A 19,594-nucleotide genomic window follows, 5' to 3' on the forward strand; every position below is an offset into this window, starting at 1 on the left:
AGGATGAGTAACTCACACCGGGAGTCTTCACACCAGATGGTTGTGGCTGCCGGTGGATAAGACGTTGCACATCAACTTCTGGAGTTGCAGGCAGTGTTTCAGTGTTTTGGGCTCTCAAATCGTTTGTTCCGTCCCTCAAGGGCAAGGTGATGCGGGTGTTCACAGACAATACCACCACAATGTTTTACATTGGGATGTAGGGGAACACCAGATCCTCGGTGCTCTCCAAAGACCAGGACCAAGTAGACCACCTGTGATGCGAATGGTGCAATCCCCAGATCGATGTATTTGCGACGAACACCAAGTGCTGGAGGTTCGCCAGCAGGTTTCCCCAGCCGGGGAGCATTGGGGATGCATTGTCATTCCCCTGGAACGGCCTGTTTTTGTATGCGTGCCCTCTGTTGTCATTGCTTCTTCGCATCATCAATCAACTCAGACAGTGCTGGTGCAGGATGATCTGCGTCGCACCATGGTGGCCGAGGTACCCGGACATTCTCAGCATGTCCGTGTACCCTCCAGTCAAGCTTCCAGTGATTGTGGATCTTCTCGCCAGGGAAGGAGACGCAATACCTCCCCACGACCCATGATCACTGAACCTGAATGCCTGGCTCATGCAGCGTTAGAGTTTGGGGTACGATCTCCCGGTGGACTGCAAGGAAGTGGTTGCCAAGGCCAGGGCATCGTCTACTTTAAAGTGCTATGGACACAAGTGGAAGATTCGCTATTTGGTGCCGTGCTCAGAATATCGACCCTTTGAGGGTCACGGCTCCTCAAGTGCTACCATATTTGCTGTCTTTGGCCATGGAGGGTCTGGCTCACGCCTCTATCAAAGTTGATCTGGCAGCTATCTCCAGCTACACCAGATCACTGGGACTGTCACCGTTGTGGTCTCACCGTTGGTAAGGAATTCGTCAAGGGACTATTTTGTTCGGTCCTACTGGTGAAGGTTCCCGCCCCGGCATGGGAACTCGATGTGGTACTGACTAGCCTCATGGGCCCTCCATTCGTGCCTATTCAAACCGCTCCGCTAAAGTTTTTGTCATGGAAGACAGTTTTCCTCATTGCTGTCACCTCCCCCCCCTATGGGTGGGTGAGATTCAGGCTCTCTCCTGTAAGCCACCGTACTTAACCTTCCTCGAGCTGAGGCTTGTGCTGCGGACGTTCCCCCTCCTTCATGCCCAAGCAGCTGTCGGACTTTCAGCTAAACGAGCCCTTGGTGTTGCCTGTTTTTCCCCGACGCCTTTGTCGCTGGCTAAAAGGACTTTGCACCCGCTGGATGTGGCTAGAGTGCTGAAGTTCAAAGTGGACTGCACAAAGTTTCCGGAAGACGTCTTAACTCTTTGAACTTTGGCCCGGTGAAACCTGAGAAGGCCCTGTCCAAGGCTTCCATTTCCTGGTGGCTCTCCAGCTGCATTGCCCATTGTCATTGGTTGGCAAACCAACCGTTGCCTGGCTGTCCGAGAGCCCATTCTACCAGATCGATTGCTGCCGCAATGGCGTTCTTGTCTGGTTGTGCCCCTGCTGGACATATGCAGGGCTGCTACTTGGAGGTCGACGCACTCCTTCACAATGTTCTACTGAGTCAACGGGGATTCCAATGAGGAGTCCAGAGTCGGCCAAGCAGTGCTGCGCAACCTGTTCGCTTGAAGGTGACTGCTGAGGATGTAAGAGATGCTTATGTTGAGCCTTGCCACCTCCCGTGGTTGTGCATGTTTGTACTGCGATGTATTTTTTAATCATTAGCATGTGAATCCATGCCAGACCTCATGCTGGAGAAGGAACACGTTACTTGCCTGTAACCGTAACTGTTCTCTAGCATGGGTCTGGCATGGTTTCACATGCGAACCCTCCCGCCTGACCGTCTGTGGCTCTTCTCTTGGTCCTTCTGCCACTTTACGGGCTACCAAATCTGAAGATGGCTGAAGGAAGAGGGGCTTGTGTATAGGGCAGTGTTGGGTAAAGAGTTGGGGTAGTACCCTTAGGGTGCACTACAACAACCTTAGCCTTCTGAAAATAGGACCCAACCTTTGGTATAAGTCTGAACTACACAAGTTGGTAGTGTGGCTGAGCAGCCAGGCTCATCTCAAGAGGGTTCAATGTGAGCAGTAATGTAGTTCTCCAGCATTGGATCTTTCATGGATTCACATGCTTAGAATATTCCCCGTCGTCACTGGGACCCCTCGGTACACATATATATAGCCTTTTCCAATAGGAAAACTTCAGACACTTTTGTGTCCTATCTACGTCCTTTTAGGACCCGCCTACGCATGCTCCGTAGGCCGTCCCCGTATAAGAGGCCCGCCCCCGCGGTTCCCCTTCAGATTTCAACCGTCTCCAAAGTAGTGGGATCTCCTCGCGTTGTCTTACTATTTTGTACAAGGTTGCATTACTGGAATTTGAGTACAGAAAATGTCCTCCGTGTCAGGAAAAGCGCTGTTCCGCCCATGCGCGACGTGCGGCTTGAAAAAAGTTTACGAGGGGGAAGGACATATGGATTGTATATATTGCCTCCACCCTCACCATTCGGCGGATAACTGCGACATATGCAAAGGGTTTTCTCAAAAAACCCTCAAAGACCGCAGTCGACGACTGGTGGCATGGCTGAATGATGGAGCGTGGGTATACACCCCTTCGGAGGTAGGCTCCACACAATCGGCAAACATCACGCCGCGCTACCTCGTCGGAACCACCGGCGAAGAAATCTCGACCGACGGAAAAAGAGTCGTCTGGAAGTCACTCAACTAGAGACTCCTCGTCAAAGAAATCATCTTCATCAAAAAAGCATGAAAAGGAAAGGAAATCCTCCTCGGGTGATCATCATAGATCGACCACGAATCGAGCGTCGAGTAAAAGCAAGCCAAGTGTGGAAAAGGCGGGACCGCCAAAACCACCTGCTAATTCCCCGTCGTCGACGGCGGCCCAGTCATCGGCCTCCACCCTGCCACTTACGCAGGTGGCATCCAGCGTCCCAACGACGTCGACGATGGCCTCGTCGACGGGGGTTCTACTGGAGGCCTGAAGTTTTTGATCCGATCCCCCCGGATACTTTACTACAAGATCAGGCTGTGTTGCTGTCCTCGGAGGACGAGAATGAGAGAATAGCTGGCCCAGCAGACCTAGGGCTACGAGTGGCTGACAAGTCGTCGACGAGGGGATCCGTTATACCGGTATCTGCCCCTCTTCTCAATCCTCAATCTGTTTTGTTGTTGGAAATTCTGTCCACGCTTCAGTCGTTAGTCGTTGGACCAGAGACTACCTCAGGCAAACCTGCCACAGTCACCCGTCGATGAGCCGGGCCCGTCCCGTCAACCGACGCACCTACGCACGCCAATCTCAGCACTGGCACAAGAGGAAGGTGAGCTGCCAGATTCGGAGTCTGACAGGGGAGCCATGTCGGATATCTCATCATCCCCCTCCAGGGATCCAACCTGGGAGTCAGAGGTGGAATTGGAAACCCCTAGAAGCCCAGCTCACCCGTCCCCTCCGGACGACATTGCGTCATTCCATTCTATGATGGAGAAGGCATGCAAAGAATTTGGTTTGTCCCAGGACGAACAGAAAAAGGACTGTTTTTTGTTCGACCACATGGGTAAGAGAAGGTCTGTGTTCTCAATACCAATACTAGACCATGTATGGAAGGAGGGGTTGCAGACAATGCGTCACCCGTTTTCAGAGCCGGCAGTGAAAGGACGCCTGGAAAAAAAGTTTAAGGTTCGAGAGTCTACCCCCAAGTGTTTATCCTACCAACCAATGCCAGACTCGGTGGTGTCGGCGGCAGCGGCGAGGAATGCGAAGGCCCAGCACAAGTGCACGACGACTCCTGAGAACGAAGCGAGACGCCAAGATGCCTTTGGCAAAAAAGTGCTCTCCGTGGGAGCGACCACAGTAAAGGCCGCAAACTCTCTGGCAATTGTTGCCAGATACGATAGGGAGATGTGGCACAGGCTAGCTCCGTTGCTTGATCATCTTCCGGAAGAGCATAGGAAGGCAGCGATGTTACTCGTCCGAGAAGGTGAGGAAGCCTCAAATCACGCAATAAACATGTTCATTGGGTGCCCTCCAGAGTGGCAGAAACTACAAGTCTTTTCGTCCCTTTAGAGGGGCTTCAGGTAATTCAAGATTCTCTGCATCTGGAGACAGATCCTTTGGCAGATCAGCTTACCCCTCCCAGGGATACAGACGTGCCTCCCAAACGACAAACCGTCGCCGGCACTTCCAGGAAAAGACAATCATATCAGTCGTCGTCGAGAGATGAGCAAAATAAAGATCAGCAGTGACATACAACACACCGTTCTGGGGGGAAGAGTTTCAGCATATGTCGACGAATGGGAATGAATAACGACGGATCAATGGGTGCTGGATACTATAAGAAACGGACACTCTCTACAATTCAAATACAGCCCTCCGCAAATTCCACCTGCGTTCACCGCTCATTCCCATCTGAAGATACTGCAACAAGAGGTAACACTCATGTTAGCAAAGGGCGTGATAGAATTAGTTCCAACATCACAGAGAGGTCAAGGAGTCTACTCAAGATATTTCGTCGTAAAAAAGCCGAACGGCAAATGGCGTCCCATTTTAGACTTACGCGATCTCAACAAGTCTTTAAAGAGCCTAAAATTCAAGATGCTCACTCTGCAGGAAGTGATCCGCGCCGTTCAAGAGGGGGATTTTCTAGCGTCCCTGGATTTACAGGACGCGTATTTCCATATTCCAATGTGTCGGAAACACAGGAAATTCCTAAGATTTGTAATAGGGTGGATTCACTACCAATTCACGGTTCTTCCTTTTGGGCTCAAGACCTCCCCCAGAACGTTCACGAAATGCCTGGCTCCAGTAGCGGCCTGGCTAAGGAAGCAAGGCCACCATGTATACCCATACCTCGGCGACTGGCTGGTAAGGGGATCCTCCCCAGCGTCGACCAACACAAGTTTACAAGCCACCATGCAGCTTCTACAACAGCTGGGATTCGCCATAAACTTCGAAAAATCCTCTCTGCAGCCATCGAGGTCGCTGGTATTCCTGGGGGCACAGTTCGAGACCCAGTTAGGGCTAGTGAAACCTTCTCTCGACAGAACCTCAAGACTCAATCAACAAGCATGCCGACTACGGCGAAACACCAAGATCTCAGTGAGAAAATACGTTTCGGTCCTAGGGGCCATGGCATCCTGCATCCATCTGGTGGAAAACTGTCGCCTATTCATGAGGCCAGTCCAGGAATTCCTCGCGGACCGATGGACGCAGGCTCAAGGATCGTGGTCAGACAAGATAACCATCGACCCTTCAGTGGTGGCAGAGTTTCCACAATCTGAACAACGGCGTACCCCTACAGGAGCCGGAGTTTCAGCGAACCATAGTCACGGATGCGTCCCTAACCGGATGGGGAGCTCACATGGGTGCTCTCCAAACGCAAGGTCGCTGGTCTCCAACGGAGTCACTCCTACACATAAACGTGTTAGAGCTCATAGCAGTACGATGGGCCTTGAAGGCATTCCTACCACACATCAAGGGCTCGCGAGTACGAATACTGACCGACAATACAACGGCCATGTTTTATCTGAGGAAACCAGGAGGAACGCGATCAAGAACTCTTTCCATAGAAGCCCAGAAAACATGGCATTGGGCATTAAAGCACGAAATTTCCATCGTGGCTCATCACCTTCAGGAGTGAGGAACTCCCAAGCAGACTCCCTCAGCAGAAGCATGGCCCAGATACACGAGTGGGAAATGGACACAGTTCACCTGATGAAAGTGTTCGAGAAATGGGGTCACCCCCCTCTGGACGCCTTCGCGACCAAAGACAACAAGAAATGCGAGCAATTCGCAAGCAGATGGCCTCAAGAGGGCTCCACGGGGGAGGCATTCTCCTTCCCATGGACGGACATGTTCCTCTATGCTTTTCCCCCGTTCCCCCTCATACGGAGGACAATACAGTGGATACGCAGATACAATTGCCGGGTAATTCTATTGACGCCATACTGGCCAAGGAAACCGTGGTTCTCCGACCTGCTTCACCTGTCGCTGGAACATCCCATAGGGTTCCCGAAAGTCCCAAACCTACTATCCTGGGACAAAGGCACGGTGTGGCATCACGACCCGGACAGTCTCAACCTTAAAGCCTGGCTCCTGACTTTTCGGAGTTCGGTGCTTTAGACGTTTCGGAGGATTGTCAAAAAATTCTGCAGGCGGCTAGAACCCCTTCTACAAACAAATCCTACTCCTATAAGTGGCGGAGGTTCTGTGAATGGTGTAGGGGACAACGGGGCCTACAACCGTTGTCGGTGACGCCGGAACAAGTTCTACCTTACCTGCTCCTCTGGGCGGAGAGGGGGATTATCCTTCACATCGATAAAGGTGCACCTGGCGGCCATCTCGAGGTTCACAAGGAAAAGGCAGTCGTCTCCTCTATTTAGCGACCGACTTGTAAAACACTTCATGAGGGGTTTATTTCGAGCTTTTCCCCCGGAAAAACGTTTCCCCCCGACTTGGAGTCTCAACACAGTGTTGGCAGGCTTAATGAAACCGCCTTTTGAGCCTATGGCCACGTCCGACATAAAATTCATTTCTTGATTGCTATCACATCAGCTAGAAGAATCTCGGAACTGCAAGCGCTGGTCGTAGACCCGCCATACCTAAGATTCTTTAAGGACAAAGTAGTTCTGGCAACTAATCCTAAGTTCGTCCCAAAAGTTCCGACAGTGTATCACAAACACTCGTCCATTGTTCTCCCTACTTTCTTCGCCACACCATCATCGGCAGCAGAAAAAGCTCTTCATACCCTGGACGTTAAGAGGGCTCTGAAATTTTACCTACATCGTACACAGGAATTCAGGTCTACTAGACAACTGTTCGTCGCATATGGTCCGTCGACGAGAGGAAAAGCAATCTCTAAACAAGGATTGGCTCGATGGGTCTCATCGACGATTGCGTTTTGTCACTCTAAGGCCGGAAGGCCACTGCAAGGACATCCTAGAGCCCATTCTACAAAATCGATGTCCTCCTCAACAGCTTTATGGGCAGGAATTCCGTTGACGGACATATGCCAAGCTGCGGCATGGTCAGTGCCCCACACGTTTACCCGCCACTACTGCCTTGCCAGGCAGCATGCGGACGAGGTGCAGATGGGAAGAGCTGTCCTGCGCCATCTATTTCAGTAAGGTAAGCTCCACGCTGTGGAGAATCTGTTGTCTACCTTTTTAATGACAGTTTATTTTATGTGGGTAAGGTTATATGAGGTAACTTATTCCTACTGTACATATGCATTGTGTAGTATGTTGAGGGTATATTACATTACATTCTCACCGCCGTCCCAAGTGTTACTGCTATACAATCTATTCTAAGCATGTGAATCCATGAAAGATCCAATGCTGGAGAAGGGAATAGTTTCTTACCTGTAACTCCATTTCTCCTGCATTGGTATCTTTCATGGATTCACATGTGCCCGCCAACCTCCCCGGAATGTAATGTATTTGATTGATAAATTTAACCCTTCCTACTTTGGAGGGGCCGAAATCTGAAGGGGAACCGCGGGGACGGGCCTCTTATACGGGGACGGCCTACGGAGCATGCGTAGGCGGGTCCTAAAAGGACGTAGATGGGACACAAAAGTGTCGGAAGTTTTCCTATTGGAAAAGGCTATATATGTGTACCGAGGGGTCCCAGTCTGACGACGGGGAATATTCTAAGCATGTGAATCCATGAAAGATACCAATGCTGGAGAAATGGAGTTACAGGTAAACTATTCCCTTATAGGGAGCTTCAGTGACAAATATTCAAATAAACCCTGATACTCAAGGATTCTTGATTAATAATTGTTTTATTTACTAGTCATTTAAACAAGCCTTCTTCAGAAGGAACAATATAAAAGCAACACTCGTACACTTTCTTAGATTCAGTAACTTCCCATTGGGTGTGACCCACAGACCATTCCAACACCCTCGGAAGACATAAATAGCTAGGAAACTTGTAGTCATTAATATAAAACGTAGATCTACAGTAGGCAGAGAGTGTAAAAAGAAAGGTTAAACGGAATAAACAAGAGACCTCAATTTTTTTTAAAGTGCTAAATGCTTTTGGGCCCCGAATGCAGAGTAAGTTAACCCCTTTCTGGACGGATAGGTGCAATACAAAACGGAGGGGAGAAGAGTCTTTCAGGAAACCAGGCTAAGCCAATGTCAATGGAGAAAAGTCAATGTACTGAAGACACTTCTTGAAGGTGAGTAAGTCTTTGCACAATGTTTTTAAAAGTCTTTGATGAAGAAAGAAGAATCGATTGTAGCCAAGCCGGGAGACTTGTGAAGTAGAAGAGCAAGCAAATCTACAGTGAGAGAGAAGTTTTCTCAGACTTTACAGTACTTTTAAGTTTGAAGAAAAAGATGCAGCTGGTGACCCTCCTGTTCCTGTGCATCTCTGCAGATCCTTTTGTTCCTGGGCCTCAGTCGTGGGGACAAGAGGCAACCGGCAAACTTCAAACAAGTGGCACTTTGGTGTTTCAGCTTCTTGCGACTACCTCGAATAGCAACACTGCGGTTCCTGGCTGTTGAGATGGGCCTTTCTTGCTTCTGGGGTCCTGCACTCCGAGGGGGCTCGGTCAGTCCTGCTTCCTGGGAGTCCGGAGGATCTTCCTGTGGGAGCTCTTGGCCAACTTAAAAGCAACGCACACAAACTGGTGGTGTTCTCCCTGGCTATACGGTTTCCAGCAGCACTCTGTAGAAAATTCAACCAGCGATGAGATGTATGTCCAGGTGGCTTACTTTGGAGTGGATTGGTCCCACCAACCCAAGGGGAGAAGTTGTCTTTGCAGAGCTTCTCTGTTGAGGCGAACTTGTATCTTCAGCACCGCAGCAGGGCTTCACCGGGCAAACTAACAGTCCAGGAGTTGCAGCAGGCGTCATATTCCAGTTCTTATTCGGTTCCTTCGTCCAGTGGTCGACTCTGCCTTCCAGCCAAAAAGCCTCACCTTTTTATGCAGATTTCTTCCATTCATTCCAGCCTAGCTGTCAATCACCCAGCAGGGTGGCTGTCTTTGACGGACAGCCAGCCAATCATCATAGTGCATTCAGGTCTCCTAGGAGACTAAGCACAGGGTCTAGAGACTGACAATGTGCAGCAAAGTCAATTTCCCTTTACTGCTCTTGGAAACAGTAGTTAATCCAAGAGTCAGGTATTTAAACCTGGGGAATTCTAAAAGACTTCCCTGTCACTGCAGTAAAGGTTCTGTGTGACACAATGCAAAAAGATGCCTATGGAGTTTGTCAGACTCCAGAAACCAAAAAGAAACAATCGCAAGATAAATACATGAGCAAGTGGGAAAAGGTCTCGCTCTCTCCAGGTTAAAAATTAAAAAGTCAGAGTTCAGCAAAAGTCTTGGGGGGGGGGGGGGGGAGATGGCCTCTAAGGTAGAGAGGAATTTGCACATTTCTGAGAATTATACCTTTTGAGGCAGGTTCTAACAGGAGCAAAGTCCTATTTGAATGTGTAATATCTAGGGCTAGACCCCGACAGTGCCTCAAATCTGACAAGTTCTTGTAGGATTATTTCGGTTGAATTTCTAGGGCCAAATTTGGCCAGAATTCCCTTTTGTCCTACCCCTTGGCTCTGGTTCCCCTTTTGGTTGCGGACTTCCCTTCCTGGGCTGTCACGTATCCCACCCCACCCCTAACCCACAGTTCTCCTCCTTAGATATTGATGTGGGTGTTAATGGCCCGAGGTCAAAGTTATGGGCCTGAGCGCAGCCCAGATCGGGTGTTATTGCTACTAGCACTCCGGGTTTTCAATACACAAACCTGGGGTGCTAATAACCATGGATTCCTGTTTAAGTGAACAGGACACCAGTCAAACAAAATACTTGAGATGGCCACCGTTGAGTTGGAAGGTGGGGCTCAATTCGGAGCCAACTTTCAATTTCCATGGCAGCCTGCAGGTTCTGGGAGCGGCATGTGTATTTGTCTGGAATCGGGGGACGTAGCGGGGTGGCAGGAGATTGTGGGGAGCAGCATCAGGTTGCTTGGATTGCAGGCTTGCATCGTAGGAATCGGCTGCAATCTGAGAAGCCTGATTGGTTGGCTCCCCGCCACAGGTGCTAATTGGCCCTTTTGTGCAATATCAAGTAGAATAAAGAATCTAAATAACATAGTATTGATCAGTGAAGACAATCAGGTAATTCTTTCGGACTCTTTAATGTTTACCAGAGGTTGATGCAATTCATCAGTGTGGTACCTGAAGCCTATCATAGGTGGTTCTGTACTGCGAACAATACAATAGCCTACAACAAAACACACTTAAATACAGTACTGTGCCATCAAGCATGTCTCTGTAATACTAAAAGATAGTCATGTTTTATTGTATCCCTCTTTCAAGGTGTACCATTCGCTTTTCTGGCCTCTTGAATGGACAGTGCCTAGCAGAGACAACAACACGTGCTATGCAAAAATCATCTGTGATAAAAGGGACAATGTAAGTTTCCAGAAGAGACAACTTATTTACTGTTCTATTGCAAGTTTCATTACAAAGTAACATTTTGGATATTGTTTTTTTGTTTCCGATGTTTGTGAATCTGCTTAGAATCACATGCTGTGCATATAGTCCGACATCTAGTGGAAATTGTGGAGTATTGCATCTTTCTTTCAAAGATCAAAAGGGGACCTCTGCATGGGCGTGACTGAAACACTATCCCAAACGTGATGTGTAGTGTACCCAAATCCGTTGTGTCGAGGGTCTCTTCTTTATACATTTTTCTTTTTTTTTCTTTTCAGAAACCTAGTTGGTCGCCTATGCGGAGCGCACAAGTTTTATATTGCTAACCTTGTCCCCATGACCTACAGTCGTCTAGCCCCATGGCTAATCTTCTCGACTGCCTCGTGGGTTTCCTGCCGCTGACCTCTGCAACTGCTCGCCGACTGTCGACTGTGTGGCCTTGGCCCTCCAGCCAGGCCTTTATAGTAGGGAGCGTGGGGCCCTGGGTTCATTCATCTCTAAGAATGCATTTCCTTTACCCCTCTTTCTCTTCTTGGTATGGCTGCTGTTACTCTCTGCTATGGATAGGAAGCCCTTTAAATTTTGCTTGTGTAATGGCTCATTTCCTAGGAGGGAAACCCATCACCGTTGCAATCAGTGTCTTCCTCGCGACCACAATGGGCGCTCATGCAAGGTCTGTAAGCTCTTTCGACTGAAAACGTTGAAAGACAGGTGGTCTAAACGGTGAGTGGCTTAAACTGAATGCGTTTCCCCCGTTGGCGCCATCGATTCGGACAACGAGGAATCCGTCGGCAGCCATGGCTCCGAATTGGAAGCCATCAACCTCTCAGCGGAGCCTGCAGTGTCCCAATTGCCCGGCCCGACACAGGCCACCGGCTGTTATGGGGAGATCACACCCCGGCGTCAAGCGCACCCACGCACCACTAATACAAAAGCACACAACCCCTAAGGCCTCTTCGACGGAATCGTCGAAGCACACAAAGCCAACAGGGCTACTGAAAATGTTCGTCTGCACCTACCCAACCTCTCGTTTCGCCACCCTCCGCGCAAACGTTTTCGCGGCATGCGACTGGGCATCCCTCTGCAACAAAAACATGCCATCGACACACCGTCCAAGGGCGCAGAAGCACCTGAGGCCTCTGAGTCACTGACCACGACTGCGCCTTCAGGTGCCTCAAGACCTTTGATACAACCGCCAATAATTCGTGAAATCATTCTGGCTATTATTCCGGCAACCACAGAGCACAAGGACACCCCCCTCTCATTGTGAGGAGTATTCTGAAGCCCCCGGGCTCGCTAAGGCCTTATTGGGAAAATCCCCCGCTCCTGAGCAACCTTTTCCACCTCCAGACCCTTCTGCCTCTTCCCTGTGGACTAAGGAGTGGTTTGAGCAATAAATCCACAAAATGTCCCAGTTTATTGACTTTTCGGACTAGTACATTACACCAAAAAGACCCAGGGAAGAGGACTCATGCCCATTCCTTACAAACTGCAGAAATTACCCATCTCTGCTCAGGGACACTAGGAAGATATCTTGGATGTCCCAGAGGACCCAACACAGGAGGATACTTATGAAGACCTTAATCCTTTTGCACAAGACACGGCTGATCAAGACCCAGACTGGGATCCAGATCAGGCGGAGGAATCGGGGCCCTTTGCTATCACCAATGCATAATGCTGACCCGGACGTCATCTGCTTGGATCCCCAGTCTCCACCACAATGGGATTTGTCACCTGTTGAATACCAGATGTTTAACCCGGTTTTTAAAAAGAGCATCCGATAATTTCAAAATTGCAACACATGAGGCAGCTCCAGACTCAGACTTTGTGGATGATATTTTCAAGGAGAAGGTGCCGACTAGATGAGCTATTCCCCTACTAAACTCTATAAAGGGGCGTCTGGCCCCTTCCTTGCTGTCCCCGTCTCTCACACAGGCGGCCAACCCCCTTGTTGAACAATTATTCTGCCCATCACCTTCTGACCCACTCTAGAGAAGGCGTCATGCTACACCAGATTCCTTGGTCACTATCCCTCGGAAGAGTGCAGGGTTTCTTCTGTCTTGGACTGAAGCCCCTCCAGACAGACTGTAAAAAGCTTTGATACCCGAGTAGACTGGTCAAGGCCTCTGCGGCCTACTCCACAAGGATCGCAAATACCACTACCTGGCAAGTTAGTGATGTCCAGTGGGGCCTAGTTCAGGATGGTCTTCAAGATTTTCCACAGCCCACCCGATCTCGCCTACTGTCGGTCGTGGGTGAAGGCAGACAAGTCACACAACACATTGAAGAACACTCTGGACTCTGCTGAGACCGCTGGATGGACCGTAGCCCAGGGAACCCTACTTAAAAGATGCGTCTAGTTGAAGAACTCTAGCTTTAAACCTGAAACTCAGGCCTCCCTGATAAACAAGCCAGTGGAGGACTCCAACCTTTTTGGGAAGGCTGTTGATGATGCCCTGGAGACGGGGAAAGAAAAACCACGAAACACTAAAGTCGCTTGGTCAGATCACGGCCAAACCCTTCAACCAACGTGCAGGCTCTAGGTCCCTCTCCTTTCGTGGACCATCTTTTTCACTCTCCCCAAGGGCAATGCGGATCATGGAATATCTCCTGGTCCTCCGGCCATAGCTCCTCTGACAGCCACCAATACCAACAAAGAGGCCCTCGTAGGGGCAAGGGTAGAGGCACAAACTCTACTCCTAGAGGCTCCCCGGCCTCCACCTCGAAGTGTCTCGCCGGTTCGGGTCCTCTCCTACACTTCCCCGTTGGGGGTCACTTGTCTTAGTTCACCCACGCCTGGGAGGGGATCACATCAGGCCAGTGGGTACTAAAGACCGTTGCCCAGGTCTACTGTATAGAGTTTCTCCGGCCACCTCAATACCGCCCACCGAGAAGCAGACGCCTGTCGCCAGAACACCTGGCGACCTGCTGGAAGAAGTTAGGTACTGCTAGAAGAGGGTGCTATAGAAATCGTCCCCATTCTCCAGGTAAACAAGGTAAATTCAGTGTACTTCCTTGTACCTAAAAAGGATCTCAACATGCACCCTGTTCTAGACCTGCGCCTGGCAAGCAAGTATGTCAAACCTCAAACATTCAGGATGACAACACTGCATGAGGTAATTCCGCCCCCCCCCCGCAGCAGGTGGATTACATGGCCACATTGTACATGAAAGATGTATACTTTCATATTTTAATGTTGCCAGTGCACAGAAAGTACTCTGATTCATGATGGGGGACACCTACTATTGGTTCAAGGTTCTCCCATTCGGCATTGCCTCAGCACCACTTGTAGTAGCTGCTCACCTACGCAGGCAGTCCATCCCTGTCTATCCTTACCTCGACGACTGGCTCATAACTGGATTTGTACGGAACATGCCAAACAAATAACCAGAACTGTATATCTCCTCTTCAATCTAGGTTTCTCTATCCAAGAGAAAAAATCCAGTCTAGACCCCAATCAGGTCAAACAGTTTCTGGGGGCTCTAATCTGGACCAAAGACGACCTTGTCTTTCCCTCCAACGAGAGGGTTCAAAACATGCTGTTCCAGATCCCTCTCTATGTAGCCAGTCACCAGGTGAGCGTACGCAAGGCCATGCGACTGTTGGGAATGGTAGCTTCCTGCATCTACTTAGTTCCTCATGCTCGTCTGCGCATGTGCCCAATTCAAGAGTGACTCTCGAGCCAATGATGTCAGGCCAGCGGGGGCGATCTAGTGATTGTCTCGGCAGCCCTCGTTCAGTCTTTGCAGTGGTGGTCAAGGGAAAACCTTCTGCAGGGGAAAACCTTCACCACCCCTGCAGTATAAGCCACTCACCACAGTCTCCTCTCAGACAGGGGCTGAGGGAGGGAGTGAGGGCTCACCTCCTTGAACAAATGGTGCACGGTGTGTGGTCCCCAGCAGTAGCATTCAATTACATCAACCTGTTGGGACTGCTAGCAGTGTCAAGGCCCTGAAGGCCTTCCAGAAACACCTCCAGGGAAGACCATTCTAGTCCTCACGGACAGTACTACAGCCATGTATTACTTAAAGAAGGAGGCTCTCTAGGGCTGTCCAAACTGTCCCAGAACATATCGAAGTGGGCAACACAAAATGTTCCTCCTTTCACAATGTGTTCCAGGGTAACTCGATCTTCTGGCGGACGTACTCTGCAGAGACTTCCCTCCACCCATAGAGCATGAGTGATGGTTGCAGCAGGACATTGTACTCGACGTCTTTGCGGAATGGAGCTTCCCAGAGATAGACTTATTCCCCACTCTGGAGTTCACCCAGTGCCCTGATTACACCTTCACGTACCCTCGGAACTGCTCCAAAGGGAACGGTCTTTGGATGGCATAGTCCTGGAAATGTCAACGCTTTTCCCACCCGATTGCTCAACAGAATAGTGCACAAGATGCACAAAGAGCCAGTCAGAACGACTCTGGTGGCCCGTATGTGGGCGCACCAGCTTTGGTTCTCCCATCTCATGGCAATGTCGGTCTCCCCTCCCAGGAAGCTGCCGTGCCCTTACAACCTGCTGTCTCAAGACCTGGGGGAAACTCTACAAACATGCCCCCAAACTCTCAATTTAGCAGCTTGGCTCCTGAGGTCATTGAGTTCGGGCACCTCCAACTCCCTTAAAGGTGCATGGACATACTCGGCAAGGCATGGAAACCTAACAGCAGGCATTGCTACTCCAGCAAATGGAAGCGCTTTGTCATCTGGTGTAATGGTAAGGGCATCAATCCTATTGGAAGATATCCTCCTTTACCTAACCTGTTTTCTTCAGGACTGGTTTTCAATTCTCTTAGTCTACTTAGCCGCACTTTCGGTGTACACCACGTCCCAGAGCAAGGCTTCATGGTGTAACATCATGTAATTAAAGCCTTTATGGAAGGGGTAAAGAAACTTCGATCGCTTTATTTCCAACCCAGCTTCCGGGATGGACCTAAGTGTTCTTACCAGACTAATTGGGCCTCTCTTTGAAATAATGCACAAGGCTATCTTGAAGCACTCGCCTACAAGGCCGCCGCCCTGGTGGCGATCACCTTTTTAAGGAGAGTTAGTGAACTGCATGCCCTTTCAGTTCAGGACCCTTTCATCACAATTAACAAAGACAAGGTGGTTTTGCGCACACACCTTGCTTTGCACCTAAATTTATCTTAGTTCCATGTAAACCAGTCCATAGAACTACTCACCTTTTTCCGGAACCCCACTAACGTGGCGGGAAGAAGCCGCCACATACTAGATGTAAGGAGAGCGGTAATCTACTATGTAGAAACGACAAGGTCACTAAGAAAAACAAACCAGTTCTTTGTTTCAAGGGCAGCTAGTTCAGAAGGGGACCTTGTCTCTAAATCCGTTATCTCCAAGAGGATCGTAAACTGCATCACACTGTTACACTCTTGCCAAAAGAGATCTACCCTTTTCGCCTAGAGCACACTACCCGAGGCACAGGGGCTACTATAACATTAATTGCAAATATTCATCTTCCTTCCATTTGCAAAGCGGCAACCTGGAGTTCCGTACACACCTTTACACAACACTACTGCCTAGATACACACTCTAGGTGTGATTCTCATGTGGGACAAGCAGTGCTAATATATCTTTGCTACTGTTCCTTCACACATCCCACCACCATCTCTGGGTACTGATCGCTAGTATATGCACAGCATGCGATTCTTAGCATTTTCACAAGCATCAGAAGAGAGCATTACTCAATGTAATAGCATTTCTGATGATTGTATCTACTTGGATTCACATACGCCCATCCTTCATTGTGGAGTATAAGGAACAAACTTCTTACACCTTCTCTCTTTGGCACTTGATCACGCTGACTATAATGCTCCTTCACGGCAGAAAAAAACTCAACCAGAAGGACCGACGCGTGAGGGAATTTGGGCTGCACGTCACATTGGGGATAGTGTTGGTCGACGTTCCCTTTCGATCTTCAAAAGAAAGATGCAATACTCCACGATCTCCACTAGATGTCGGACTATATGTACAATAAAGTTAATCTAAGCAGATGCATTACTCACCGTAATAGCATTTGAGGATTGTATGTCCTTTAGTATTTTGTGTCTTTAGTGTTGGCTTGCATCTTGTTTTTGCATAACAGAAGAAAAGCATGTTTCTGACCGCATACATTTATTTAACCTGTTTTGATTGAGTTACCTCTAAAAGTGTGCGTTTTTCAGTGATATTAATTAACAAATGTCTTTGTAAAGGATCGTGTTATAGGTTTTCATGTTTTGGGACCAAATGCGGGTGAAGTTACACAAGGTTTTGGCGTGGCTATGAAATGTGGTCTTACTAAGGAGTTACTTGATGAGACGATTGGTATCCATCCAACATGTGCAGAGGTAAGTGGATGTGCTGATGCCTCCTTTGCCACACAATTATTTTCTTAGCAATAAAAGGTACCTTTTTTATAATTTTTGTATTTGTCTTCAAAGGTTAATGTCTGAACACATTGTTCTACCTTTTTATACAGCTTCTTTACCCCGACATCATCCTCAAATATTACCCGCCCTCTCCCCCTTAGGCAATATACACATAGTATGTGTTTGGCAAGTGCAAGTTAGTCTATTTTGTGAAATGCAGTATGTTAATGTGTTCCTGTTAGCTGCTCCCATGTGGTAACTCTTAGGGCAGCAGAACGCTGCCTTAATCTTATGGTGCGGCTTAAATGGGATTTCTTTATTGTACTTCTTTTTCTTGGCTCTTTGACCACATATTCGTGGCCAGGAGGACTGTCGCGCCTTGAACCACTTCTGTATAGGCATGTTATAAATGCCATGTCCTATACCATATCAAGACCGATGCCACTGCAACCCACTTTGATGGTAGCCATAAGGCCCCTAGGACAGGGGTGCTATTTTGGCATAGGGTAATTCTATCACCATCCACCCTGTAACAGTGTCCCCTAGTTCTAACCTTAAGACGGTTGGGCCTTGTGCCCAAAAGCCATCGGTTCTCAAACTACACGTCACAGGTATGTTTGTTAAGAGATTGGTGAGTCTAGTGGTTAGAATTAAGTGAACAAGGTATGTAAAGTTCAATTAAGTAAATTCACTCCATCCCAGTCACTAGGATAGGCCTAGAAAGGGATCATTGACCAGGCCTCCACTGGCCAAATTCAGGAAAGGGTGTTTTAGGGACAGGACTTTACACCCATGACACCCTATGGAGTCAGCCTGGTTCTCCAGACTCCCCTGCAGAGGTTCTGGATTCCATTTGGGGACAGTCTTCTGTGATAGGTCATGTCAAGGGAGGCCCAGGGGTTGCGTGTGCAGTGGTCACTTTCAGACATGGGGATTTAGTTTCGGGCGGTTGCAGCACTTAGGAATCCGTTATTAGACACCTTCCAGGCGGGAACACCTGAACAAAGAAGAGATTAAGACTTCTATCACCACGATCAGGCAGTGACCGGCAATCTTCAATGTACAAACAAAGGAGTAGGCCCAGCACAGCTTCTGTTGATAAAAGGAGGCTGAACATGCTGGAGCAGCTGTCTTGTTACACAAGTTGAAGATGCTTAAAGTTCCAAAGATGCAGTTGGAGCAGTGACAGCTGCAGAAGGCATTGATCCTCTAGCAGGGGTAGAAACTGTGTTTTCCCTCCTATGAGGGCTTTCTTGATAGCCGGACCCAGGAGCAGGTTTCACTAGAATACTGGTGTCTATGCTGGTCAGCTGCTGGATTCACCATTGCGTCAATGGGTTGCCATTTTTCACTGGGTTCTTGCTCCAAAGATGCTCTCTCAAATGGCTGCAGGAGTCCTTTTTTATCCACGATTCGGGGTGGGGATGTGCTAAAGCGCACACATGGAAAGTATCTGCACCATTCAATCCTGGTTAGTCACTGACCACAACATATGCCTTGCAAATAGAAATGTAGGCACATAGACGTGACATTCCACCACCCAATGTATCGTTTCACACACAAACACCTCTTAACCCGGGAAAGGGATTTGCATTTTTGGCAATTCCGGGCACAGGACAAGCAAATGTAATGTGGCCCTTTTCTAGCAATTTGCAGTAAATGTGCAAAAGTAAAATTACAGAAACACAGTACAAAAATATTTCCTGCCTTCTGTAAGAGTTTTCCTAAAGTCTGCTAAAAGGTGAACATGTATTTGTATTTATAGAGCGCACTGGCAGCACCAGGGCGTTGAGGCGTGTTGCATCAAGGAAAGCTTAGTTTCATGATACAACATTGGTTACGGTTACAAGAGGCGTAGCAATGTTGGCAAAGGTTTTAAGAACAAAACATGAGTAAAATAGTAAGGAGAGAGTATGTTAATTGTTACATCAGAGAAGGCTTAGTTGCATGCTACGGCATTGCTTACTGGTTACAAGAAGCTTATCAATGTTGGCAGGGTGAAGGCAAGCGTCCCCAGCCAGCACGATCCTCCCCCGCAATGAGAGACAATGAAGGACTCGCCCAAGTCGGGAATAAGGCCAAGACAGAGTGCGGGTGAGCTTAAATGGGAGTTTATCAATCAGAATATGGCATGCAAAGAACTCTGCAAAACCCGAGAGCGCTCTGTCTGACAATAGCAAAGACAGGCGTATATATTTACAAAAAGTCATAAGAACCTACATACTATAGGGGGCACAGGTTCAATGGGATTGGGTGGCGATGACTAACTATAGGTGCTGCTGCGATGTGGTTGGCCGTGGCTGGAGAACGTCACTGGTCAGCCTCGTGGGTTGGGCTGGGCCTGGCAGGTTGGAAGAGTTCATCCGGGCGGTGTTGTTGTGTCATCGCGGCCAGTGTCGGAGATGAATGTCTCTTCCTGACTTATTTGCTCCAGGCCATGCACACCGCAGTCATTCAGTCATTGCAATATTATCTTCTTTAGTAAATCTTCCAATAGGTTATTCTACAGGTTAATGCAACACAGGAGGAATGCACCTTGTGAGGGGTCTAATGGTCATTAGTCAGGGCATGGTTACCAGTGTCCTGTTGACCGGGGCCATAGGTTGAGGGGCTAAGCTTCAGGGCATGGGACGGACGGTCCAAGCCTCCCTGTCTTGTTAGATGTGGTTATAAATGTGCCGCTGTGTGTTGCCACAGTGTTGGGTGTCCTGATTGCACAGGGCCATAAGTCTAAGATGATCTGGTGGGTTGTGGGTT

General features: G+C 48.8%; 1 protein-coding gene across 1 annotated transcript in view; it reads left to right on the top strand.

The window, feature by feature from the left end:
• Positions 1 to 19,594, top strand: part of TXNRD3 (thioredoxin reductase 3) — a 311,226-nt gene that overhangs the window by 236,991 nt on the left and 54,641 nt on the right. The window contains exons 14-15 of the mRNA XM_069643385.1: positions 10,360 to 10,455; positions 16,682 to 16,816. Coding sequence (XP_069499486.1) covers positions 10,360 to 10,455; positions 16,682 to 16,816 — 231 coding nt within the window. The remainder of the gene's footprint in view (positions 1 to 10,359; positions 10,456 to 16,681; positions 16,817 to 19,594) is intronic.

This window comes from Ambystoma mexicanum, chromosome 2p (assembly GCF_040938575.1).
Source record: "Ambystoma mexicanum isolate Mex_15411 chromosome 2p, UKY_AmexF1_1, whole genome shotgun sequence".
Taxonomy (NCBI): Eukaryota; Metazoa; Chordata; class Amphibia; order Caudata; family Ambystomatidae; genus Ambystoma; species Ambystoma mexicanum.